Below are 26,848 nucleotides of genomic sequence, written 5' to 3' on the forward strand. Positions count from 1 at the left end.
TCACATGCAAACAAACATAAGTTCCCAAATCCCAATACAAACATTTTAGACTAGAGATAGTTGTAAACCAATGTAAGTAGTGAAAGGCTTAATACATGACATATTAAAAAAAGACAGACTGTGGGTTCAATAGAAAAGGAGGCCATATTTAGGACAAACAAACACTTATTACTAAGGAAACTTATACACATGCTGCATTGTTAAGTTAGCTGTGCTGAAACACACAAGAGGCCCAAGCCACATTAGAATTAGAGTTTTTCTTTAAAGCTGCACCAACTGTTGCTTTCAAAATGTTCACTTAGCACGAACAGGGTGGAACAAAAGGGTGTATCCTTCCTTAGCACAGGGGTCCTAAAAACCACAATTCATTCATATCGTGGTAAGGGGTACTGTGTAAGGGTCAGATAAGTATTTGCAAGGCAGGGCTACCATGAGCAGCACACAACATATAATCTCTTGTTGTGCAGAAAGATAGATATGGTGAATGACGTCAGTGTAACCCACCCATGAGGCCAACTAGTACACGTGCTTCTTTCCAGAGGCACCTCATTATCTTATCTGTACTGCTTGTAGTTGCTTATGTCAATAGTGAACTCTTGACCACAGTTTTTTGTGGTTTTTACAGTATAAATGCTACTGGTGTTTGAACCAGAACTTTGAACTTCAGTCATGGCCTCTTTGTTGAGACTGCCTATTGTTCCCAGCTGAAAATCGATTAAACCTATATTATTGTGTCAAGTTGATCTGTCTTATTTTATTAACAGATTTCCCTCTAACAGAGGCCTGGCAACTAGGCCATAACTTTGGCTACGCTAACACTACAATATAATGCAAAACATAGGTTATACATCTCAATATGGCACATTACTACATTATTATTACATTTTTTCATTATTTCACGTATTTTTTAATCATTTTAGTACAACTTTTGTATAAGTGACTGCCATTCTCCGTGGGCACATTTTCAAACGTGCACATTATTTTCTCTACAATAAAAAAATGTCTAGCTTACGCGCCAAGAATTTTCAATTCTATTAAGGACACGGAGGCGAGGATTATGCTATCTCTCTCTTTACTGAAATAATCACATCTAAAAACTAAATTTCCCAAGATGCTCAAGTCCTAGCATCACATGCTCCAATCACCGAATGTGACCTTAGCCTACATAAGCCTTAACCTCAAACGTCATATCCTCTTTCTTTGATCAAACTGATAACTTTTCAACTCTTTTCAACGAACTTCTTCTGAAATGGATAATTCGAAACTTCACCATTAATTGGAACATCCAACGAAAGTTAAACCAGACTGATCCCCAAGTCGGCTTCTTACTCTTCGAAGAAATGAACTTCTAATGCGCAGATACCAGGATGAAACCATCATGAATTCTTCTGATCCGAACCTGGAATAAGTGATAAATAAAAGTAGGTAATATCTCACAGTGGTAGAAAAAATCAACCACAAAACTTTTCCAGGTCAATCCTCAATATACAACACTGGGAGGGTATAAATGAATAGGGTTCATAAACATATATACAAAAAACCTTTATTCATTTGAGGGGTGGGATAATCCTCGCCTCCGTGTCCTTAATAGAATTGAAAATTCTTGACGCGTAAGCTAGAATTTCTTTTATTCTATATCAGGACCGGAGGCTCGGATTATGCTAGTTCAAAGCTGACCCATAACAACATAGGCCATATCCATTACAGGCTTAAAATAAAACTTACGAAAAGTACCTTCAGGCGACCAGTCTGCTGTTTTCATAATATCCTCAAGACTAGAATCTAAGGTAAATGATTTTGACGCCATAGGTCCTCTAACTGAATGAACTCCGAAATGACTGGTATTAATTCCTGCTTCATTCATTAACCATTTTATCCATCTCGCAAGAGTAGCAGAAGAAACTGGTTTAAATGGCTTCTGTAAAGAAATTAACACTTGCCCATTCATGTTTTGTCTAAACTCCTCAGTAACCAATTCATAATCTTTTAAGCATTGTACCACACATAACTTTGAATTGTCCGGAAACCAAGGATAGGATACTGACCTGCAATTAGTTTTAGTTCTCCTGGAAATATTGAAGGTAACTCCTTCCGGAGAGTAAATTCTACCAGATAAGTCTAATGCCCTAACATCTGAAATCCTCTTACATGAAACTATACATAATAACATAGCCAACTTAGCTGAAAGCTGTTTGCGAGATAAATATTTGTTACTAGGCCAAGAATCTATAGATTTTAACACAATGTTCACGTCCCATAGAACAGAGTATTTGGCCTGGGGGGGTTAGAAAAACAAATACCTCTCAACAACTTACATACAAGGGGGTGTTCTCCCACCGGTTTACCATCAATGTGTTTATGACCAGAAGAAATTGCTGATCTAAAATTATTAATTGATCATTAAATATAAAAGGGGTGAGATTGAGAGTGAATTGGCGCTCCTACTTCCCTATCTATTTATATATTCCAACAAAAATCTATTCTACACGGTGCCCAGAACAAAGGTTTCACCCCCCAAAAGCCTTACTTGATAACAAGATTGTTACCTAGAACATGTACATCAGGTAATGGCACACGTGAAAATCTATGACATCAGTTTATAGTAAAGTGTAACAGATACAATATCAGTAATACGTTCCCAATGCTGATCCTTAGGAATATTGTATATATGTTTGATTTTCAATAATATAGAAACCACAGTCCAATCAAAGTATCCGATCCAAAGTTTATATAGATTCCTTTTTCAATCTCAGTCTATAATCAACCATCAAATCTACCGATTAGTACAAGTCTTCAGTATCAGTCTTTATTCAAGAAATCATCCAATAGATTACGTAATTATCCAAGTAGGTCACAGGTCAATCATCCAATGGATTACGTAATCATCCAAATAGGTCACAGGTCAACGTGTGTTTCATCCGGGGTGTACCCCTTGATTTCCTCAGGACCTCCTACAATAATATTACCTATCATTAACAAATCAATAACTCAATGGTAATGTCAGTAACATATACAAATACATATTAATCAGGGTATTATATCCTTTTATCCCACAATGGGAACCATGCAGGTGATCATTTTCAAAATAATGCGTGATATCTTCTTGATTGTATAAACAATACCACATTGGAAAATATGCTGTGATAAAATTCACGCAGTGCGCTAGTGGTAAATTTCCCACTATCCATAACATGCTGCATGCTCAAACTATTACATATTATGACATAGGGGTGCCAACAGTTTCAGTGAATCTTCCATAATTCCTAATATTCCCAAAGCGTTCTCACCCAAGCGATATGTGTAAAATAGTATAGGTGAATATTTAGTATCTCAAGATCCCATCATGTGAAATTTTTCGGTACCCTGTAACCTTCTTTTATTCTGCTCTCAGGTATCCCATTCTTTATATGTATGCTAGGACCATGTGGATAAATAGACTAATTAGTATTCTGTAACTAATAGTTTTGAACCATTCTCTATTCTATCTTTTTCATCATCACTCACCACTCCTCCAAATCGGTTAGTGCGGGCTGTTCAGATTATCCTCCCTAATCCACGTGCGATTCTTTTCCTATAATGTTATGAGGAATTCATTAGACCTCTGTCCGCTCCACTTATTTTGAAATAAACTAATTAACTATAATTACAAGAATCTCTTACCGGTATCTAACTCTTGCGCCGCGAGTACGCTAACGCTCCGTGTGCGAAACCCGATTTCTTTCAGATCACTCGTTTAAAAGCCAGCGGTCTCTTAATAATAATCGAAAACGGACTAATACGCTGTCCTTGCGTAAGTTAGGAAACACGAAGAACGGACTCTTCGTGCTCAATACTATAGACATATAGAACAGACTGTAAAATAAGCTTGCTATATATTTTGGCATGTCGCATCGATCCGATCTTGTAATTACCTATCTTAATTATTATTCTTGGGTATATTATCTAATGTATATTATCTAACAGAAAGCTTCTATCCTCCACGTGGTACTACTTATCCTTAATTGATACTACTGCTAATAATAGCATTACCTATGAAAAGTATAAATGTAAGGATTAAACTATATATTAAATTAAACATAAATTCTTAAATTCCATGTATTCTAACACATAATATGCATTAATCTCCACTATATTAATCTCCTATATGTCATAAAATAACATTGAGCCTATAACATTACAACCCTCAAATTTAGACTATATAAATTGAAATAAAGGTATAGGGTCACTGGAGGTTTTCCATCATTACTTTCCATCTCTGGTTGTACATTAAGATACTATTCTAAATATTCAGACCCCTATTTACTAATCTCCTAAGAAATATTCCATCTCATGGTCCGTATTCAACCCTAGTTCCACTGCTCCTAATCTCATAATCCATATAGACTCTCTTCTACGCAGGGCCAGTTCCCTATTACCACCCCTAGGATTCCTGTTACAATATTCAAATCCCAAAAATGTAAACTCTTTATGTGTTCCTTGTAAGCCACACATCTTCATATGTGAAGCTATGGGGTACCGCTCATCCCCTTGCCTAATCGCTCTCCAGTGCTCAGCAATTCTTACCTTAAGATGGCGTATCGCGCTCCCTACATAGATTTTATCACATTTACATATAAGCATATATACTACATAATTAGTGTTACAATCTATATGTGATTTAATCTCAACTTTACGGCCACTTCTGTCCAGAAAGTCTTTTTTGGCTTGGCAGGCCCATTTACACATTGCGCATGAGCCACACCTGTAGAAACCTAAATTATGCACATGAAGCCAATCCGGCTTTTTTATTTCAGACAAGTAACTTGGACTCAAAATACTATTTAGGGTACTGCCTCTCCTAAATACAAAATCCGTTTTTTTTACCAATGAACTTTTTTAGTGTCTCATCATGTGTAAGTATTGACCATTAAGATAGGTAATTACAAGATCGGATCGATGTGACATGCCAAAATATATAGCAAGCTCATTTTACAGTCTGTTCTCTATGTCTATAGTATTGAGCACGAAGAGTCCGTTCTTCGTGTTTCCTAATTTATGCAAGGACAGCATATTAGTCCGTTTTCGATTATTATTAAGAGACCGCTGGCTTTTAAACGAGTGATCTGAAAGAAATCGGGTTTCGCACACGGAGCGTTAGCGTACTCGCGGCTCAAGAGTTAGATTCTTGTAATTATAGTTAATTAGTTTATTTCAAAATAAGTGGAGCGGACAGAGGTCTAATGAATTCCTCATAACATTATAGGAAAAGAATCGCACGCGGATTAGAGAGGATAATCTGAACAGCCCGCACGAACCGATTTGGAGGAGTGGTGAGTGATGATGAAAAAGATAGAATAGAGAATGGTTCAAAACTATTAGTTACAGAATACTAATTAGTCTATTTATCCACATGGTCCTAGCATACATATAAAGAATGGGATACTTGAGAGCAGAATAAAAGAAGTTTACAAGGTAACGAAAAATTTCACATGATGGGATCTTGAGATACTAAATATTCACATATACTATTTTACACATATCGCTTGGGTGAGAACGCTTTGGGAATATTAGGAATTATGGAAGATTCACTGAAACTGTTGGCACCCCTATGTCATAATATGTAATAGTTTGAGCATGCAGCATGTTATGGATAGTGGGAAATTTACCACTAGCGCACTGCGTGAATTTTATCACAGCATATTTTCCAATGTGGTATTGTTGATACAATCAAGAAGATATCACGCATTATTTTGAAAATGATCACCTGCATGGTTCCCATTGTGGGATAAAAGGATATGATACCCTGATTAATATGTATTTGTATATGTTACTGACATTACCATTGAGTTATTGATTTGTTAATGATAGGTAATATTTTTGTAGGAGGTCTTGAGGAAATCAAGGGGTATACCCCGGATGAAACACGTGTTGACCTGTGGCCTATTTGGATGATTACGTAATCCATTGGATGATTGACCTGTGACCTACTTGGATAATTACGTAATCTATTGGATGATTTCTTGAATAAAGACTGATACTGAAGACTTGTACTAATCGGTAGATTTGATGGTTGATTATAGACTGAGATTGAAAAAGGAATCTATATAAACTTTGGATCGGATACTTTGATTGGACTGTGGTTTCTATATTATTGAAAATCAAACATTTATACAATATTCCTAAGGATCAGCCTTGGGAACGTATTACTGATATTGTATCTGTTACACTTTACTATAAACTGATGTCATAGATTTTCATGTGTGCCATTACCTGATGTAAAATTATTAATTGTCCTATAAGCCAGACCTGAAGAAGCTAGTTCAGCTAAAAAATTGAGAATTAAATCAAACCTGACTCCAAGGGATTGACACCCATTCCATTGCACCAACTATCCCATCTACGCCATGCAGATGCATACCTCTTGCGGGTGCTAGAGGCCCAGGCCTGCTTGATATAGTTTTCAGCCTGTTGCGAAAGCCCTGGGGTGTTCCATCTTGTCCTGAAACCCTCCATGCCATCAGCATTAGATTCCCTGATACAATCAAGGGATGTTGAAGGTCCTCCGAACTCAACAACAGGTTCTGGCGAGGAGGAATGAGCAACAGCAGAGCACATGCTAACTAAAGCGCAATAGGGAACCAGGGCTGAGACCTCCACAATGGGGTCACTAAAATCAGATCTGCCTTTTGCCTCCGAACTTGAGACAGGACCCTGGGAATCAAGAGAAATGGAGGGAACGCATAACCCAGAAAAGGGTATCAATTCTGTAAAAAGGCATCTGTCGCTATAGCCAGTGGATCTGGTCTCCAGCTGTAGAACTTCGGGGTCTGAGTGTTGAGGCGAGACGCAAAGAGATCTATCTCGCAACGACCCCATTCCTGGACTATCTGTTGGTAAATCATTGGATCCAGTCTCCAATCGCTGGGATCCGTCAGGTATTTGGAGTTCCAATCTGCTATGGTGTTCTGATCTCCCGGAAGGTACTCTGCCAGCACCACTAACCTGTGACTCAAACAGTAATGCCAGAATTCCTTGGCTATCTCTGCAAGAACCCTGGATTTCGTTCCCCCCAACTTGTTGACATAACGCACTGCTGAAATATTGTCCATTCTCAGAAGAATGCAGCAGTCTGTCTTGTGAGGGGATAAACTCTTTATTGCAAAAGAGCCCGCTAGAAGCTCTAAGCAACTGATGTGGAGATCTTGCTCCTTCATTGACCAACGGCCCCCTGTCACTACAGAGCCGCAGTGGGCTCCCCAACCCCACTGACTGGCGTCTGATTCTATGACAACTTCTGGATGAGATCCGAATATGGCTCTGCCATTCCATGCTTTCATGTGGTGAAGCCACCACTGAATCTCTTCCTTGACCTCTGGGGTTAAAGTAATCAAAGCTGAGTAACTCAAACCCTGTCTCAAGTACTGGATCTTCAGTCTCTGTAGAGCTCAATAATGCAAGGGGCAGGGAAAATTGCCTGAATGGAGGAGGCTAACAGGCCCACCAGACGGGCAATGTTCCTTAGAGAAATCGTCAGACTGGATAACGCTGATCTCAACTCCCTCTTGATGTTGTGAATTTTTAGCGAAGGAAGAATCAATTGCGAGTGAATCGAATCGATCTTGAAACCCAAAAACGCTATCACCTGGGATGGTTTCAACAATTACTTCTGCTCATTGATAAGGAAACCTAAATCCTGTAACAAACTGATTGTCCAGTTCAAATGCGTCAACAAAGTCTGGGAGTCCTGCGCCATCAATAAAATGTCATCCAGATAGATGATAAGGCGAACTCCCTTGGTTCTCAACCATTCCACCACTGGTCTCAACAGTTTTGTGAAACACCATGGGGCCGAAGACAGGCCGAACGGGAGAGCCGTGAACTCCATCCAATGACCCTTCCACAGAAATTGGAGAAATCTCCTGTGAGGGGCAAAAATCAGAATTGAGAGGTATGCATCCTTTAGATCTAACTGAACCATCCAGTCTCCTTCTAAAAGGATATCTCTTAACATGTGAATCCCTTCCATCTTGAAGTGTCTGTACACTATCCAAGAATTTAAGTCTTTTAGATTTAACACCAGATGATGTCCTTCTCCCTTCTTGTCTGTCACAAAGATGGGATTGCAGAACCCAGAAGGGTGAGGGGTTGAAAAAACTACTTCTCCTTTGTTTAATAAAGCTTGCACCTCTAAGTCTATAAAACTCTGATTTTCTCGGGAAAAACTCATATTTACAGGAGGGGATAATTGGATCGGAGTGCTGATAAACTCCAGATGAAAACCTGCCACAGTCTGAAGAACCCAAGGATCCCCAGGGATCTCTCTCCATTTGTCCTCAAACAGTCTCACTCTTCCTCCAAGCATTAACTTGAGAATGGTGAATAATGCTTACCGGTAAAGGAGGAGTCTTGTATAGCTCCTTGTTGTCCTCTGCGGTGCTCCCTGCGGAATCTGGACCTCCCTCCTCTGGAGCGAGAGGGGTAGAAAGTGGCATCTGATTGGTCTCCTGACCAGTTACCTCTACCTCTCGGGTAATAGTTTTGGGGACTGGTAAAAGAACCCCGGCCGGGCATTCGTCCGCCATAACGCCCAGCCCTGAGAAAAAGGCCTCTTCTAAAAACTTTTTTGAGGGACAACTGAGCTTTATCAAGGGTGGAGAAAGTAGTGCAAAATTTTGCCAGTTCTTTAATAAAGGAAGAGCCAAAAAGAAGGCCTTCTGCAGCTGGTCCCGCTTCTGAAGATGCTAAATCTACTAATTTAGGATCCATCCGCATAAGGATGGACTTTCTGCGCTCTGTGGAAATAGCACAGTTAGTGTTACCTAACTAGCACACCGCTCTCTGAGCCCAGCCTAAAAGGACGTCTGTGTTAATAGGGGTGCCCGACTCTTTAGAAGCGACAGACAAATCTACAATTTTTGTTAACGGGCCTGCCATGTCGAGCAATTTGTCCTGACAAAGGCGCCAAGATCTGTCTAAACCTTTTTTGGGATTCTTTGCGAATTTTTTCAAAAAGGTTACCATAGTAGGGTCAATTTCTGGAGTGTCCGTCACATTATTATCTAGATCTGGTCTATGGCATTCCGCCTTGAGGCGAGAGCGATCCTTCTTGTCAAAGCTTCTTCTTATGTTTGCCTGAACATACTGAGCAACTTCCGAAGTTGGAACCCAATTAGAGGACCTAGGGTGCATAATATCTGAAGGGTCAAAGTCTAACAAAAGAAGGGTCGGAGGTTGTTTATTCGCTTTTTTACTAGGAGCTGGTTCGTTTATGTCATCCGAATCAAGGTCATCAGAATCCCCAGAAGAGGAGGAATCCTCTTGATTGGTATAGTTAAGTTCCGCACTCCGTTTCTTACTCAGTTTTTCAAACATATCAGCATGCAAATATCCAGAGGGATCATCCCTTACCAGGTTCTTAGATTTAGCCTTGGACTTTGAGGCTACCTTAGGAATAGTCTCTTCTGAAAGTGGGAGGAATTGTCAGCCATCCAGCCTTGAGAGTGAGCGTATTCTAACATTTGCCCTGAGAAAGGGCCAAGCGCTCTCACCAAGGCATCATTAACTGACTGTTGCATTCTGGAATCTAGTGCCTCAACCAAATTCACCTCTAATTGGTTGTCAGTATCATCAGGGTATACACTGTGTCCTGGTCACTCCACTGAGCCATAATTGTTATTAATAAGCTCACAAAACGGTCAGAAAACAACGGGGGAGTGAAAAAAACCCTTACAGGCACCTTAAAATATATATATATATATATATAAATATAAAGGTGGAGGGAGCTGCCTGCAAAAATCACTCTAGGCACAGCCTTATAAAGATTTTACAACCCAGCAAGGATTTAAGCTGGGCGTCAGAGAGGTGCTTTAGATCTCTGGAAAAGTGAAAACAACTGTCGATGCCCAACGCGCTGTCCAAAACGAGCCGATCTCCTCGAAGAACACAAGGAAAGGAGATCGACTCGTAAAAAACACCCGCGCACGGCAACCCTCGTTGCCACTGTAGAGCACTCCCGCTCCGCCCCACAAACAAAAAGGCAATAAATCAATGTCAAAAATCGGCGCCAAGCCGATTAAAAAGCAATAATGAAAGCGGAAAGCGAGCGGAATCGCGTTGCTTGTAAAATAATTATACACAGATACAATGATCAATCTAACCATACGAAATTTGACAGAGAGAAAGAAAAATGTTACTTATCTGCTGTGAAGCAGCAAAGAAAGAGGATATGACGTTTGAGGTTAAGGCTTATGTAGGCTAAGGTCACATTCGGTGATTGGAGCATGTGATGCTAGGACTTGAGGATCTTGGGAAATGTAGTTTTTTTGATGTGATTATTGCAGTAAAGAGAGAGATAGCATAATCCGAGCCTCCGGTCCTGATATAGAATTAATTTCTCTATTAACTTTTGTTAATCATAACATATAAACATTTATGAATAATTTCTAATTAGAATATCTGCTTCAGCACAACTTAACAGAGCTACTGTAGATATTTGACACTCAAGGACATGAACAACTGAAACAAAAATTATTTGAACAAAAGTACAGTAGACGAAACTTCATCCACGGAATCAATTAATTTTTATTTCCTTCACTACCGTCACTTTCTTCAGCATACAACATAAATACTTTCGCACGAAACAAAAAGTACTTCAGTCCCGGTGACACAGCGCAAGCGCAGATTGAGTTGCACGCGGAACCACAAAGACAACAGGCGTTTGAAGGGTAGCTTTTAACTCCTTGCCCCGGAAGAGGATCAATTGGCCTACCGCGCTAGATGTTCGCCTATCAGATTAGTGACTAATACGAGAAGCACGGTCTAGTGCTTCCCATTTTCGAGTGACAAAATGTTGTTAGTAATGCGCATGCGTGCAGTGGATCGTGGGTGCTGACGACTCGCGCCGTGTTTTCAGCTTGTGGATCGCGGTCTGAGCTTCTTTCCGCTGCCACCATGAATACTGCTCTGTCCCGAGCCAACTCCCTCTTCGCTTTCTCCCTGAGCGTCATGGCCGCCCTCACCTTCGGCTGCTTCATCACTACTGCTTTTAAGGAGAGGGTCGTGCCCGTGGACATACACGTATCCCGGGTCATGCTGTGAGTACCATTCATGACAGTAACATTAAGCTTCTGACACAAGCTCCTCGGCACAAAACTGAAAGCATTGGTAACCAAAATAGGCGACCTTTACCCAGTATTATGCGCCTAACTTCCTTTCTTTCCACCTCGTACTGCGGTCTTCTACATCACTGCGCTTTTGTTTCGAAAACGCTTTTCCTTTGTAGGGACATTCATTTCCTGCAAGACGGCCAATAGGCTAAAGGCACGACATCTCGGCTCCTCCCTCCTCTACACATTGCAGGCCAGGCTGCTCGAGCATGTATCCAGCCTGTATCTATCATATTTTTTTTTTTTATTACCACATCGCACAATTCGTTTCTTTTTGTTCGAGTAGCGTTTTGCCTGCACCAGGTGATTCTTTTGTGCAGGACTTAGGAGGGTGATCTTTTTATTTTATGCGAATCGCAACCATTACGTTCTTCAGACTCCATCTTTTAACATATGGAACGAAATGTGTATTTAATTAACGTAGGTCGTTGATAGCCAGTCGTCATCTTACAACATTTCGAAGAGGCGTAGTCGCAAATACAGTAAACTTCATTATAGTGAACAGATTAAACAAATTGATTACACATTTGTTCTTTTCACTCTACTGCGCACAACAGTAGCAGAATCTGAACCATCCGCAGATAATGTGCAACTGGATTTTTTTTCTACACTTTCGTGCTAACAACTAAAGTCCTGATGTATAGTGATCACATGTCTTTAACATTTTTTATCACATATCATCCCCAATAAACATTTTGAAGCTGAGAGACGACCAGGAGACCGTGTTTGGCTAGCCTCAAGTTAATTCCCAGGTCTTTCCAAAATCAGTCCATGCTTGTCTTGTTTTCTCAAACTAAATGCTGTGTGCAGGGTATCCCTTCAGACCCACTCCTTGCCTTTTAATTATATTTTTGCAATCGTGTCTTCCACTCCTGTGCAGCTACATAGAATCTGGCATTGCCAATGTTGCTCCTGATTTGACACTAGAATCGTGGACTCGTGTTGTTCTAGATAATACAACAAAACGAACTTCCGCCACCACAATTTCACCTAAACCTTGAAGCATGAGCTTTACCTAGCTGGTGAGCAAATGTGGATAGTTAACTTCTCATTTATACACCACACTCTAAGCCTACCCACACAAAGTCCATTCACCCAGCCCACGTGGCCACATATTCCCGTCTCTCTATTTCTGTTCGAGTTTAGGAGGCAACCTGGAACTCTGCCTGTTGTGTCTGTGAGGGAAGCTTGAGCTGCTATCATCACCTGCTGGGCTTGGTTTGTGGGTGTGGAAATGTATGCTATAGCCACCTTTGAGGTACCAGTTTTTGCACTGGGAAAGCTTGCGTTGCCGATATTGTGTGTGTTTAGTGATGCTTGGTAAAACCATTTCACTGCGCTTATGCAGATGCGATTGGCGTTGTCAATGCGTGTTTATTCTCGTTTGTATTCAACTGTCTGTATTTGGGTTCAGCCAGGGACTTGAAATAGTGAAAGTTTGAGCAATACTGCTGCGTACTGAATGCCTGGGTTGTCTCTGCTAAATGTCCTTTGCTGGACTTGAACAACTTTTTGACCCTTCGGCTTTCCCAATCTTGCAGCAAGCTTTCAGCTTGCAAAGGATTTTGTTAAAGGAATTAGCCAGTTCATTGCAGAAATACCATAGTTGCAGAGTGTAAGGAAATGCCTCCTTGGCATGGTTACCCCCAGACTTTTTGCCTTTGCTGATGCCAAGTTATGATTTGAAAGTGTGCTGAGGCCTGCTAACCAGGCCCCAGCACCAGTATTCCTTCCCTAACCTGTACCTTTGTCTCCACAATTGGCACACCCTGGCATCCAGGTAAGTCCCTTGTAACTGGTACCCCTGGTACCAAGGGACCTGATGCCAGGGAAGGTCTCTAAGGGCTGCAGCATGTCTTATGCCACCCTGGGACCCCTCACTCAGCACATGCACATTGCTTGCCAGCTTGTGTGTGCTGGTGGGGAGAAAATGACTAAGTCGACATGGCACTCCCCTCAGGGTGCCATGCCAACCTCACACTGCCTATGGCATAGCTCCCCTTGACCGCGACTACCTGCTTCAAAGAACCCGATGCCTGGTAAAGACACTGCACCCGCAGCCCCCAGGACCTGAAGGATCTGACCTTCAGTGCAGAAGCAACCCTCAGGTGGCCCTCTCCTTTGCCCAGGTGGTGGCTACCCCGAGGAGCCCCCCCTTGCCTGCCTGCTTCGCTGAAGAGACTCCTGGGTCTCCCATTGAAACCAATTGCAAACCCGACGCCTGTTTGCACTCTGCACCCGGCCACCCCTGTGCCGCTGAGGGTGTACTTTTTGTGCTGACTTGTGTCCCCCCCGGTGCCCTACAAAACCCTCCTGGTCTGCCCTCCGAAGTCGCGGGTACTTACCAGCTGGCAGACTGGAACCAGGGCACCCCCTTCTCCATTGAAGCCTATGCATTTTGGGCACCACTTTGACCTCTGCACCTGACCGGCCCTGAGCTGCTGATGTGGTAACTTTAGGGTTGCCCTGAACCCCCAACAGTGGTCTACCTTGGACCAAACTTTGAGCCCTGTAGGTGGTTTACTTATCTGCAAAACTAACCAATACTTACTTCCCCCAGGAACTGTTGAAAATTGCACTGTCTAGTTTTCAAATAGCTTATTGCCATTTCTGCTAAAACTGTACATGATATTGTGTTGATTCAAAGTTCCCAAGTTATCTGAGTGAAATACCTTTCATTTTAAGTATTACTAGTAAATCTTGAACCTGTGGTTCTTAAAATAAACTAAGAAAATATATTTTTCTATATGAAAACCTATTGGCCTGGAATTGTCTTTGAGTGTGTGTCTTCCTCGTTTATTGCTTGTGTGTGTACAACAAATGCTTAACACTACCCTCCGATAAGCCTACTGCTCGACCATTTTACCACAAAATAGAGCATTAGAATTATCTATTTTTGCCACTATCTTACATCTAAGGGGAACCCTTGGACTCTGAGCATGCTATTTCTTACTTTGAAATAGTACATACAGAGCCAACTTCCTACACAGAGTGTGTTACATTCATTATTTGAAGAGCCAATGCACGCTTTTTACTTTTGAAAAATTTATAAGCTGAAGTCTTCTGCTGTTTTGTGGTGACTGTTTGCTAGTGTATGGGATTTGAACTGTTACATGGACTAGAGAAAACCATCCAAGAGCAGTCCATTCTATGTAAAGTCTTCAGAGTTCCCTCTCTGCCAATTATAGGGTTTACTGAACTAAGCCTCTTCCATATTTCCTTGCTGGTGAGGGGGAGGAGCGACCAAGGTGGTGTTTGAAGTTGATCGTGTTGGGTTTTTGGTGCCAATATTTAATCTTAGCTTTGTGAGGCAGTGACTTCAAATTCCTTACTCTTTTGGAATAGATTTGGAGATACTTTATTGTACAATTAGGAAAAATCTATAATGTTGGGTTTCATTGGTGGGCGAAACGTAATTTTGATAGAAAATTATGTGTTGGGCCCAGTGGAAGATAGTGATGTCTGACATTTTCTTTGTTTTTAATTCACCCATTAGATGAAAGAGGAAGGATATTGATAACTTAGCAAGTGTTTTTAAATGGGACAGTCTTCTAATGTGTAGTTTTGACTTTGTAAAGTTAAGGTACTGTGCTTTTTCCATTGCATGAGGACAGACTGTATCAGATCGGCTCTTGATCATAATGCGCAACTGTCTTAGTGACCATTATAAGAAAGCATGCTCGCATATTTTAATTTTCACTTTTTTTTTCTCAGGAAAAATGTCGAAGATTTTACTGGCCCACGAGAACAAAGTGACTTGGGATTCATCACGTTTGATATCAATGCAAATATCCTTTAAGCAACAAGTCTTCATTTTGAATCATGCAGGATGTGCACCAAAAGTGAAATATTTGATAAGGCTTGTCCACAGTACTTCTTCATTTGAATGTTTTGGATGATTATCACGCGGCTACTTCTCATGAATGTTTTTCTATTCTGATGACATTTAGAGCATTTTCCTCTCTTCCATTCCTTCTTTCTGTTTCAGAAACACAGTGTGCATGGTTCTTTACCCCCAACCCATATTATACATTTTTCTTCTGTTAGAAATGGGGTCTCTGGTTGGCAGTGGTTTGCACCCTGTAAAAGTAGGGCCCCTCACTGTAGCCAGGGTAAGGGAGCCACACAGCTAAGATAACCTTTGCTCACCACTTGGTAGCTTGGCACGAGCAGCCAGGCTTATCTCAGAGGCATTACCACACACACATACAAACCAAAAATAGCCAATATTTACCCGAGTGAAACAAGACCAAAACAACAAAATCCAAAATGCGCAAGCAAACAATTGAATTTTCAACTAATAAATCTTAGTATAGCGCTTAGAAACATAATAGCTCCAACAGTCCGACACCACCCACGTGGGAGAGCGAGGCAGTCATGGGGTTGCACAGACTCCAGATACAGTACCTACGAAAATGAGGAAACAAAGATGTTGCACAGAGTCTGGGAGGTGAGGTGTTGCTGGAGCTGGTGAGGCATTGGTTCCTTACTGCTACAAGGGAGGTGAGGCATTGGTTCCTTACTGCTAGGCAAGGGAGGTGAGGCATCAGCTCCTTCTGGTTGCAGGGGAGGTGATGCGGCGTTTGTGGCGAGGCGTCAGTTCCTTAAAATCCAGTGGGGTCGATGAATCCAGCAGGTCAAGATGCAAGGTGTCAACTTTGCGATGTCGCAAACACAATACAGGGCACAGGTGCTGCGGTGGAGTCCTGTGTCACGGACGTTGGTGACACAGCACTCGGGACTCACGCTGCCGCGGCGTCGGGCCTGTCGCTGCACTTAGCGAGGACCACAGCTCTGGTGCAGGCAGCGGCGCGGAGTCAGACAATGGCGCTGGTTCCAAAGTCACTCTGGAGTTGTGCTTGTTTCTTCTTGGTTATACCTGAGCTCACTCTCAGGGGCCCAGGAACTGGATTTGGCACCACTTTGCAAGTCAGGACTCTCAGCAAGAGAGACCGGGTGCTGGCAGATGACATCTTTGATGTCCCTGAGTCTTCTTAATAGGAGGCAAGCTCAGTTCAAGCCCTTGGAGAACCCTTGGAAGTAGAAGCAGTCTAGTCCTTTCACTCCCAGGACAGAAGCAGCAGGCCAGTATAGCAAAGCAACGTGCAGAGTGGCAGTCCCTTGTACAGCGTCCAACTCTTCTTCCTGGCAGAATGCCCTCCACCCAGAAGGATTCTATGTGAGATGTCCAGTACCTATACCCATTTCTATCTGTGAAGTAGGCAGACTCCAAAGAGAAGTCTTTCTAGTGCACAGGACCGTGCCTTTTCTGACCTGCCCCAGGCGCACTCTAGCGGGTCAGAGACTACTTTTTGTGAGGATAGGCACAGCCCTATTCAGGTGCAAGTGTTGGCTCCTCCCACCATTCTAGCTCAGGAAGATCCATCAGGCTGTGCTGGACACACCTCAACTCCCTTTATGTGACTGTCTAAATGAATACACAAAAAGCCCAACTGTCATCCTGACCCATACGTGTTTTCCACAGACCGGCAGAGGCACATAATGGTTAAGCAAGAAAATGTGCAGTTTCTAAAAGTGTCATTTTCAAACCTACAATTCAAAAAACAACTTCACCAGAAGATGTAGTTTTAAATTGTGAGTTCAGAGACCCCAAACTCCATATCTGCTCCAAATGGGAAATTACACTTGAAAGATATTTCAAGACATTTCCCATGTTATTTTATGGGAGAGATAGGCCTCGCAGTAGTGAAAACAGAATTTTGCAGTATTTCACTATCAGGACATGTAAAACACACCAGTACAGCCCTACCTTTTAAATACACTTCACCCTGTCCATGGGGCTGCCTTGGGCCTACCTTAGGGGTGACTTACATGTAGCCAAAGGGAAGGTTTAGGCCTGTCAAGTTGGTGCCCTTGCCAGGTCGATATCACAGTTTAAAAACACCCACACAGACACTGCAGTGGCAGATCTGAGACATGATTACAGGGTTACTTAGGTGGGTGTCACAATCATTTCTACAGGCCCACCAGTAGCATTTGATTTACAGACCCTGGGCACACATTGTCCCCTATACTGGGGATTTACTAGTAAATCAAATATGACAATCGTGGGTGAACCAATACCATTTAGATAGAGAGCACTTGCACTTTAGCCCTGGTCAGTAGTGGTAAAGTGCCCAGAGGCCTAAAGCCAGCAAAAACTAAATGCAGCACACTGTCAAAAACAGGAGGTCCGAGTCAAAACTTTTAGGGATAATTCTGCGGAAAGGGCCATTTACAGCATCTTCCATGATATTATACAATTGGCATCATCTGATGCTCCTTCCAGGACTGATCGTTAATACAAATCATCAGATTTCAGAAGTTTTATTGATATTTGTTTTCTTGCCAAAGGTACAACAATTTTCTGTATGTATGACCAGTGTCACCCATATGTTGAAAGTTTTTTTTTTTTTTTTTTTTTTTTTTTTTTTTGTTGAATTGTTTTTTTTTTTTATTTATTTTATTATCATCATGCCTTTGTAAGGATATTCCTTGTGGTGTGGTTTACAGGCAGAATCCATGTTTATTTTGAGAATTTATTCTGGTTTGCTGCCTTAACCCTACAGGCATTTTCTGTTTATGTTTAAGGGAGTGTGCCAAGTCTGTAAAATGGGGGCCGTAATGTGGATTATTAGAGAGAGGCTAATAATTGTCTGGTCAGCACTAATGAAATAGTTTGTAGTGTGATATGGACTCTATTTGCACCAAGCATAAGCTGTTTGAAGGAAGTGGAGTGGAAGGCAGTTGAGGGGTCTTGTGGTGAGCGTTTCTATCCTACTTAAAATTATTCGATGTCTTGGGTGCGCAATCCTGATATAGTTTGGTTTAACGCAATACAGTTTAGTTTGCATGCTCCACTTCCGTGGGCCATGATGTTGTGGACAATATTTTGCACTTTGTTTCAACGTGACAACTTCCCCCACAAATGTTACATGAAGCTTCCTAATGGACCATTGTATTTCTAGATTACTCTTCATCTGTGCTTTGTTAGCTTAGTTTAAGTAAAGGCTTGCACATGTTAAGTAGTGAGAAGCACAACCTGCATGTTAAAAAAAAAAAAAAAAAAAAAAAGTATGTCGAATAACATAAGATCTAATGAGAATTTAAAGAACTAAAATTAATTATACTGAAATTGCTTTAATTCCAAACGTAAGCAACACCATTACAATATGAACAGAAGGGGTAACTGTTCAGTAGGGCTTTAGGGCCCTAAAATGAATAAATCCTTAGAAAAACTTATTGAAATGCTTGTAATTGGGTAAATATTCAAGAAAATGTCCAATTGAAGTATTAAGTGGCGTGAGTTTCACGGTTAGGACCTGGCATAGAGGGGATTGGGTCTGCGAGGCAGCATTCATTTCACACATTGGTATTGGGGTGAACTAAAATTTCTCATCATGTAAGTGGTTTCTGGCTTTTCTTGATGACCTCTTGACGCTCATTGATGAACTTAACCTGGTGGTTAAGAAGGGGTACTGTGTAGTGTAATATTTGTTGTCAGAGACCAATTCCTATAGGCAGGTCTGCTGACTAATACAGCGACTGCTGTTAGTCCTTGGGAGTGCAGAAAGACTAGAGGCAGCTGCTGGGGTTGTGTGAAGAAGATCACATACCCTAAGCTCACATTTGTGTAGATAGGTTTGGTTCTGGATATATTTAAGAAATAATTTCTTCTAAACTTGAACAGTTTGGACAGAATTGTGAAAGCTTGGTTTTTCTCATCCTATTTTCATTACATTGCTCCTTTCACCTGCCCAGTATACACAGTGCTGGGGTCTTTTTTTTTTTTTCCCTTCATGAACAGTGTGATTGGGTCACTAAAGACATGACGTGTACTTAAAACCTGGTTCTTGGTACCTTTATCAGACAGAAGCACATTTGATCTAATGAAGCTTCAGTGTGGACAAAGTGTTCTAATCAAACTTCTCTGCCAGCCAGTTTTGCCTTAATTAAACGCTTGGCAAGGGGAATAACTAATACAGCAATTGGCTTTCAAAGCTTGTGTTCTACAGCTGATACATGTAGCCGCTGATTGGTGCAAAAAAACAAGTCTCTTGAGTCAATACCAAGTTTTCCAGCAAATGCTGTATTTTAATTATAGTCAGCGGCAGACTGCAATACTTTCATGGCCATCCCTTCTAAGTGATGGTTCCACCATATCAATTTCATGTCAGGATATTTTATGTATCTGAACTGGCAAAATGAGAAATGCAGAGTCGTGGAACTTTCACAGTGGAGGCTACTAAGTTCCATTAATATCACCCCTCCACCTCCCTCAGTTTTATCAAGGAACCTGATATAATGTATACAGTAGATTAAAAGTCAGGCTAGATATGGGACGTCTTGAACAAACGCCTACATGTCTGATATTTATGTCCCCACCAAAGTGGGGCTAGGCGGTTCCTGAACTTGTCAAATGAGCTGTATGTTGGTGATACACAAAATATGTTAGGTTTGTGGGATGATCAGGACAAGAATATTTTAGATGGTCGCCTAAACACCGTTCTTCACAAATTCAAGCCTGGCATCATAAAACTCTGTTGGTCAAACTGGAGAGAAAAATTCTGTTGAATGAATGAATCTTTATTGTACAGTTAATTAAAACCATTACAATGATGTGCAAAATATTGTCAACATAAAATCAGGGAATTTTTTACATATAAAAATACATAACTTACATTTAATAAATATGACTTAAAAAGGTAAAAAAATGTATACAGCGCATTTTCCTTGTTTGTCCTGCTCCTGTCTCATCCTTCTATTAATTTCCCTAAACATTTCTTCTTAGCCTTCTTTAAAGGTTTCACCATATGTGAGTTCAAGATTGGGTCACCTGGTTTTAGGCATGCTATTACTGCTTGTCTGCATGTCCTTATGCCACGTTGATTAAAATGCGCTTTTAGCAAGCATTTCCTCTCTAGGTCGGGGCACAGACATAAAAGGTGAATCATATTCCACTTACCCTTATTACATAACCTACACACTACCTTAGGGCTCTCCTCCCCCCCCCCCCCCCCCCCACATAATCTTTTTCATCACCAGGTAACTTCCCTAGTCGGATATGCAGAAATTCCATTCTTAGAGCAGGGGACCAGCCTTCTTCGAAATAGAGCTGCTGTCGTAGACATTTATACTCATTTAATACACCCCCAAGCATGCGATCTTTTTGATAATATTTCTTTATCCTTCAGTAGAGATAACATCTTGGTTTTGTTCTTTACTACTCTTTTGAAACATGCTACAGTTAGGTTGCATTCCCAGCTTTCTTGCAGCCCTAATTCATTTATTGCCATTTTTTAGATAGAGCGCAGCCGGATGCTCGCCGATTATTATTATTATTATTATTTTTTTTTTGAGTTCTTGCCACAAAACCTGAAGCTGGTCATTCCGCTTATTGGTTTTTATTCTGTGCCAAGTTTTCATATAGGCCCCTTTCCTTTCTATTGTTTGATGCATTCGCCCGAACTCCAATCGTATTTGTGCTGGTGATGCATTTGGAGGAATGAGAAATAACTGTCTATATGTTCTTATTATACTTGTATTTAGACATAGTTCATCGCGTCCTCTCAGTGCAACACTGCCATATGTTAAACTAGGTGCCAATTTGGCTGATATCACCTTCAGTAATGGTGTAATGCTCGGGCCATTCAATGTTCTTTTTAGTTTTGATAGCGCAATGTGCAGTGTTAGACCTTTCCTGTTTAACTCCTCCCTATATTGGGTAAAGCACCCCCGTTCATCAAACCGCACTCCCAGGTAGCAATAGGAATGGTCTAATTCTACCTGTTCTTCATTCAAGGACCATCTATATATATATTTTTTTTATCCTACAGCTACATTCCATTACCTTCGTTTTTTCTAAATTTACTATCAAACCATTTTGCTTTGAATAATTTGCAAGCACTCCCAGTAATCTTTGAAGCCCGACTTGTGTTTGACTTATCAGAACTACATCTTCCGCATATAGCAGATTAGATATCATTGTCTGGCCTAAACTCGGTGCATGTGAGTTTACTGCTTCTAGTTCTTCTGATAAACCTGCTAAAACAAATTAAAAATATAGGGTGTGAGGACACAGCCTTGCTTTAGTCCTTGAAAGGTATCTATTTTTCTTGACAAGACTATCCGTATCCTCACCCAAGTGTCAGTGTACAGGAGCTGTATAGCTTTAAGAAGACTAGATGGAATGCCCAATTCTGTAAGCTTCCTCCATAACAAGTTTCGATTTACGGAGTCAAAGGCTGATTTAAAATCAACAAAGCAGAGATACATTGGTAACTTCTTTTGAATTTATTTATCCATTAACATGGATAATGCTAGTATGTTGGGTTCTGTTCCTACTCCTTGTGTGAATCCAGTTTGATTTAGAGGGACAATATTTCTATCCGTTGCCCATTCTCTTAGTTCATTTAGAAGTAGACTAGCAAAATAATTAGTCGGTAATTTTCTGGTGCATCTCTGTTGCCTTTCTTGTAAACTGGGTTTATTATAGACCCCCGCCATGAATCTGGTACTATCTGTAGTTGTAGCACACAGTTATAAACCGTGGTTAGTACTGGTATCCATAAATCAGTATTTGACAAATACAAAGCTTGAGGAAGGCCATTTGGTCCTGGTGCACCGTCCTTCCTGGACTTTAATACTATTTCTCTTATTTGATTATGTTGAAAGGTGTCTATAATGCTATCTTTGTTTTCTATGCCCCCATTTCTGATACTTACTTACTAGGTCCTATTGTTATTGGTTTGAATATTTCATTTAAAAATTGAACCCATCTCTGTTCTGCTATATTGGAGTTTACTACTGGTCTTTGAGGCCGATTTATTCCATTTACTGTTTTCCAGAACTCTCTTGCATTGTTTTGTTTAACCAAAAATAGTATCTTTGCCCAGAGCTCATTATTTCTTTCCCTTTTTTCTTCCCAGATTAGTTTTTGCAAACTCTTTTTTTTTACCTTCCGGAAGCTATGCTGTAGTTCTTTATTCTGTGGGTCTTTCATAATTTTCCTTTGCAGTTTATTCTTTTCTTTTCTTAACTTCTGAACGGTTATGGATAATTTTTATTCTTCCTGTGTCTCCTCCTTTAATCTTACTTGCGGACCCCTAAGGGGCCTCTTTGCAACTCCCTTTTCTATTAAACTATTAAGGAAATTCCCCCACTGTTTAACCTTGTTGCCATATCCATTTGATAGAATTTTCTTTACTAACGTTTCAGCTAACTCTTTTACTTGGGTGCTCACTTCACTAGACCGAATTAGCCTTCGATAATTTATTGTGGTGTCTTCCCCCGCCCACGAGGTAAACTGTTGGTAATATTGTATTTGTGTTACAAGCACCATTTTCTGCTTTCCCTGATCGCTACTTGATTTTTTTATTTTTTTATACTGAAGAATTTTATCCTTCCCCAGAGATTTAGCGTTACTATTGTATAATCTATTATGGAGCAAGCAGAGGGTGAGTAATAGGTCCACTCCGGAGGAGTATCTGAGGGAAATCTCCCATTTAGGGTTCTCATCCCTAGGGACTCCAGGTCCTTTATTAAGGAGTTTGCCCTTTTATCATATGTTCTTCTACAGTGATCCCTATTCCTTTGGGGGGGGAATTGACCATACATAATCTTGTTGGATTGCTTGCTCTTCACACTCCGAAATGTGCATCAAGTCCATATTAAAATCTCCTGTTAATATTATGTCTGGTACATTTTGTTCCTGTAGTACGCCCATTATAACCTCACATAACTTGTTCACTATTGTGGACTTTATTTTATCGTTTGGGGGAAAATACACATTTATTCTATATAAAGGAATTTGTGTATCTTCCCTCAAATTATTTAGTTTTAGTATCAGGATATTAGTATTATTTGCTATAGGTACCTGAACTGCTTTTATTCTGAGCGGTATTTCTATAAAAATTGCTAAGCCTCCTTTTGGTCTCCCCTGTTTGTTAATTTTTGTTGCCGGTCTATAATATCCTGCATACCCTACTATATTGGAGGTGTTCAGTTGCCCATGTTTCTTGGAGGCATATAATTTGACTTCCTTCAAGCATCACGGCTATATCTTTCTTCTGGGTCTTAGTTTGTGCTCTGTTTATATTCCATGATCTACTTTCCCCGCTATACCCAATAGATCATGTCCTACACTTTCCATGTAGTACCTCAGTAATCCAACCTGCATTTACTATTATTGGGCTTTCCTTTCCCTCTCTGGTGTATACGTCTTGACTCTCATCTGGCTTTTCCATCCTTCCTTTCGCCTCTCTAAGAACTGAGTATGATTGACCTCCCCTGTTCTTGGATCTTACTATCAAAAACGGTTCTGGATACATATCTTTTATGGGTGTTGATACTTGTATTCCCCAGGCCGCAAATATAGATTTTTCTCTCATCACTGCCTGGGCCAGTGAGCTATTTTGAAATGATGCCATAGTGGCTTCCTGTACACTCCCCTCTGTAAGTTCCAGAAATTCAATTGACACTATATCGTATGATGTTATGTTTGTCAGTGCTAGAATTGCATGCAGTAAATTTAATATATTACCCCTGTTCAAAATGTCATGTGCACCTCTAGATTTATATGTGGGAATAAACATTAATTTATCTGAAACATTCAGGCTTTCTATGTTGGTGTTCTGGTCTTCTCTTCCCCTTGAGCTTCTTCCTGTAGCTTTAGTCCCGCCTCTTTTTTTCCCCATTTCCTGCTTCCTTCATCTTCATAATCCAGTAGTTGGCAAATCATGTCTTTCCCAATTATACCTTGCACTTTTGACGCATACTCATTTAAGTCTGGAGGCTGCTTATTCCTGTCCTTATTATTCCCCTCGCTGTTTATCTGCTGAGGTTGGTAGTTAATTGCTTTATTCCCTGTAATTTCCATATTTTTGGGAGTTTCATTTAGCTGCTGTTTTTGTGGGCTCAATACAGAAATTGAGTTCTCCCTGTCGCTTGCGGGAATTGTAATGAGACTTCTCTGCTTTCATTGTGGATTTTGCGTGATTTGCTCCCCTAGTTGATTTGACATCTGCTAGCCTCCTGGTGTTATCCTCATTTCCCTTATCGTGCTTTTGAAAGATTGGGAAAGATTTTGTTTGTTCTTTCTCCTGTTTCGCTGTTTCTAGTGTTGACTCACAGCTTTTTTCCATCTTTTGCCTTGCAATTAAGAATTCTAATTTTGCTGAGCTTATTTGTTGTTTCCTTCTTGCTTTATGCAGTTTCTTCCTCTTTTTTTTTTTTTGTTGTCCCCCCTGCCAGTGCATGGTTTTTTCCTTGTTGCTTGAACACCATGGATTTTTCCGGATTTTCTGCCTCGTCGTTTGGTTGTTGCTCTCCTTTTTTCCTATAATGCTCTGTTTGAGATGTCCAGGGGAGTCATCTTCGATGCCTTTTGTTACTTCATTTACTTTTTTTTCATGGTCTTCCCTCCTCTGGTTGTAACACATGTCCCTTTCGTTCTCTGTTTTTTTTTTACTGTGCCCTGTAAGATTATTCTTTTTTATATCCTCTATAATAGTACTTAGGACTTCAGGGATTTGTTTTAATTTTTCCACTATCTGGGCACACGCACATTCTATATTTGTTGTTTCTGCCAAGGTTTGTGCTCGAATAATCAGATTATTTAGATCCACCAATTTCTGGTCAGTACCTGATATTGAAGTTGCTATTATGTTTAATAGTTCTATCTGGACATCCATTTTATTTGATTGATATGTTAGTGCCTCAAGTGTCAGTTGTGATGTTTTGAACACCACTTCCCATACATCTAGGGCCAGATGTAGCAAAAATAAAAATTGCGACTCGCATTTTGCGAGTTGATGCGACTCGCAAAATGCGAGTCTCAAATTGGAATGCCAGAAAAAAAAGCGATCCGATTTTGCGACTCGCAGCCGGACTCGCAACGCTGTGTGCGAGTCCGCAGTTTGCGAGGTCGCTGTTTGCGAGTGTGCAAAAAACGAACTCGCAATTAGCGAGTGGGTGTCGCAAATTGCGAATACCTTCAAAATTGCTTGCAGATGCAGCAGAACACTCCAGAAAGCATACCAGAACACTCTGGAAACACTTCCTGGCACATGATGATGACATCACAGCCAGGAAGTTAACAAATACACCTGGGAGGAGGGCTCAACAGTGAGCAGTGTCTCTGCCACTCACAATAGGGTGCTGAGGAGTGGTAGGCAGAGCACCATGGACGCAGCAGGGACCAGCCAGGCTGGCAGGAGGGGCAGGAGATCATAGATAACAGCCAGGACAGATTAATGTGGCACATGGCGTTAATGTGCCACATGACTGGTTGGCATTTTCCTGCCCATGGACAATTTCAACTTGTATATAGTTTCTTCATGACATTAATAAAACAGTTATTTTTGTTCCACTTAACAAATGGTTAATAGGTGAGCATGGTGGGAGTTGACACGTACCGTCCAAAATATTGCGTTGCAATGTGGTCCCGTCTCAGTCTGCCTTGATTAGCTAGACTCCTATCCCCATGATGGCGATGTGGTTGTTCTTGCTCTTCATCATCAGGATCTGGCTCTGCAGGGGTGAGAGGTAGCCCACGTCGGGTGGCTATGTTGTGGAGGATGGCGCATGCGACCACAATTTTGAAAGCGGTAATGGGGGTGTATTGGAGGGTGCCTCCACTGCGGTGGAGGCATCTGAATCTTGCCTTCAGCAGTCCGAAGGTGCGCTCGATCAGGTTCCTGGTCCTCTTATGCGCACTGTTGTATTGCCTCTCTGATTCAGTTCTGGGTGTTAAAAACTGAGTCATGATCCAAGGCCTGAGAGCATATGCACTGTCACCTGTTGGGCACAAAAGTACACGGTTAGGAAGTCCAGATTGTCGTGCACAGTGACCTGTGTGTATGTCTGCAAGTGTCTGTGGCTCTACCTAGGAGGTAACCGTCTCCAAATTCCCCACGTTCCAGGCGTTGATGTATCCCACTATGCTTAAAAATGTATGAGTCATGGGTACTGCCAGGCAACTTAGCTACGATGTCCGTGATGACATAATGGGCATCACAAACAACCTGTATGTTGAGTGAGTGGGTACACTTCCTGTTGTGGAAAATGTGTTCCAGATTAGCAGGGGGGCATATTTGAATGTGTGTCCCTACACACCCTATGACATGAGGAAAGTGGGCAATGCAGTAAAAGTCCAGCTTGGTGCTGTTAATTTCTGCCTCATTCCTTGGTAAGTATATGAAGTGAGACATGTGCGTGACTAAGGCATCTAGGAATGCCCTGAGGAACCTTGACACTGCACTTTGGGATACCCCACCTGCCACGGCAATGACCCCCTGATAGCTCCCTGAGGCCAAGAGGTGCAGTGCGCATAGTACTTGCACATGCGTAGGGATGGCGCAGCCACGCAGAGTCTTGTGTTCTAGCTGTAGTTTCAGTAAATCTATTAATTCTAGAATGGCTGCGCTGCTAAGGCGGTATTTGTCATAGATCTCCTCTTCAGTTTGCTGAAAAAGAGTCTGCCTGGTTCTATATATCTTCTCCTGTCTGTGGCCCCTCCTCCTCCTCTGCTGGGCTGCGTAGACTCTCCTCCTCACTGCTATCAGGTATATCTCCGCCATCTTGAGTAACCCAGATGCCTTCTGGGTCCCCTTTTATACTTTGGTAATGGTTACCACCTGGTCTGAGTTAGTGGTAAATGGGACATGCAAACTGGGCTTTTTGCGACTAGTCGCAATTTGCGAGTT

General features: G+C 41.3%; 1 protein-coding gene across 1 annotated transcript in view; it reads left to right on the forward strand.

The window, feature by feature from the left end:
• The first annotated feature begins 10,824 nt into the window (after nucleotides 1-10,824).
• SPCS3 (signal peptidase complex subunit 3) overlaps nucleotides 10,825-26,848 on the forward strand; it is a 32,706-nt gene continuing 16,682 nt past the window's right edge. Inside the window, exons 1-2 of the mRNA XM_069244669.1 lie at nucleotides 10,825-11,072; nucleotides 14,859-14,932. Coding sequence (XP_069100770.1) covers nucleotides 10,930-11,072; nucleotides 14,859-14,932 — 217 coding nt within the window. The 5' untranslated portion in view covers nucleotides 10,825-10,929. The remainder of the gene's footprint in view (nucleotides 11,073-14,858; nucleotides 14,933-26,848) is intronic.

This window comes from Pleurodeles waltl, chromosome 1_2 (genome assembly GCF_031143425.1).
Source record: "Pleurodeles waltl isolate 20211129_DDA chromosome 1_2, aPleWal1.hap1.20221129, whole genome shotgun sequence".
Classification (NCBI taxonomy): domain Eukaryota; kingdom Metazoa; phylum Chordata; class Amphibia; order Caudata; family Salamandridae; genus Pleurodeles; species Pleurodeles waltl.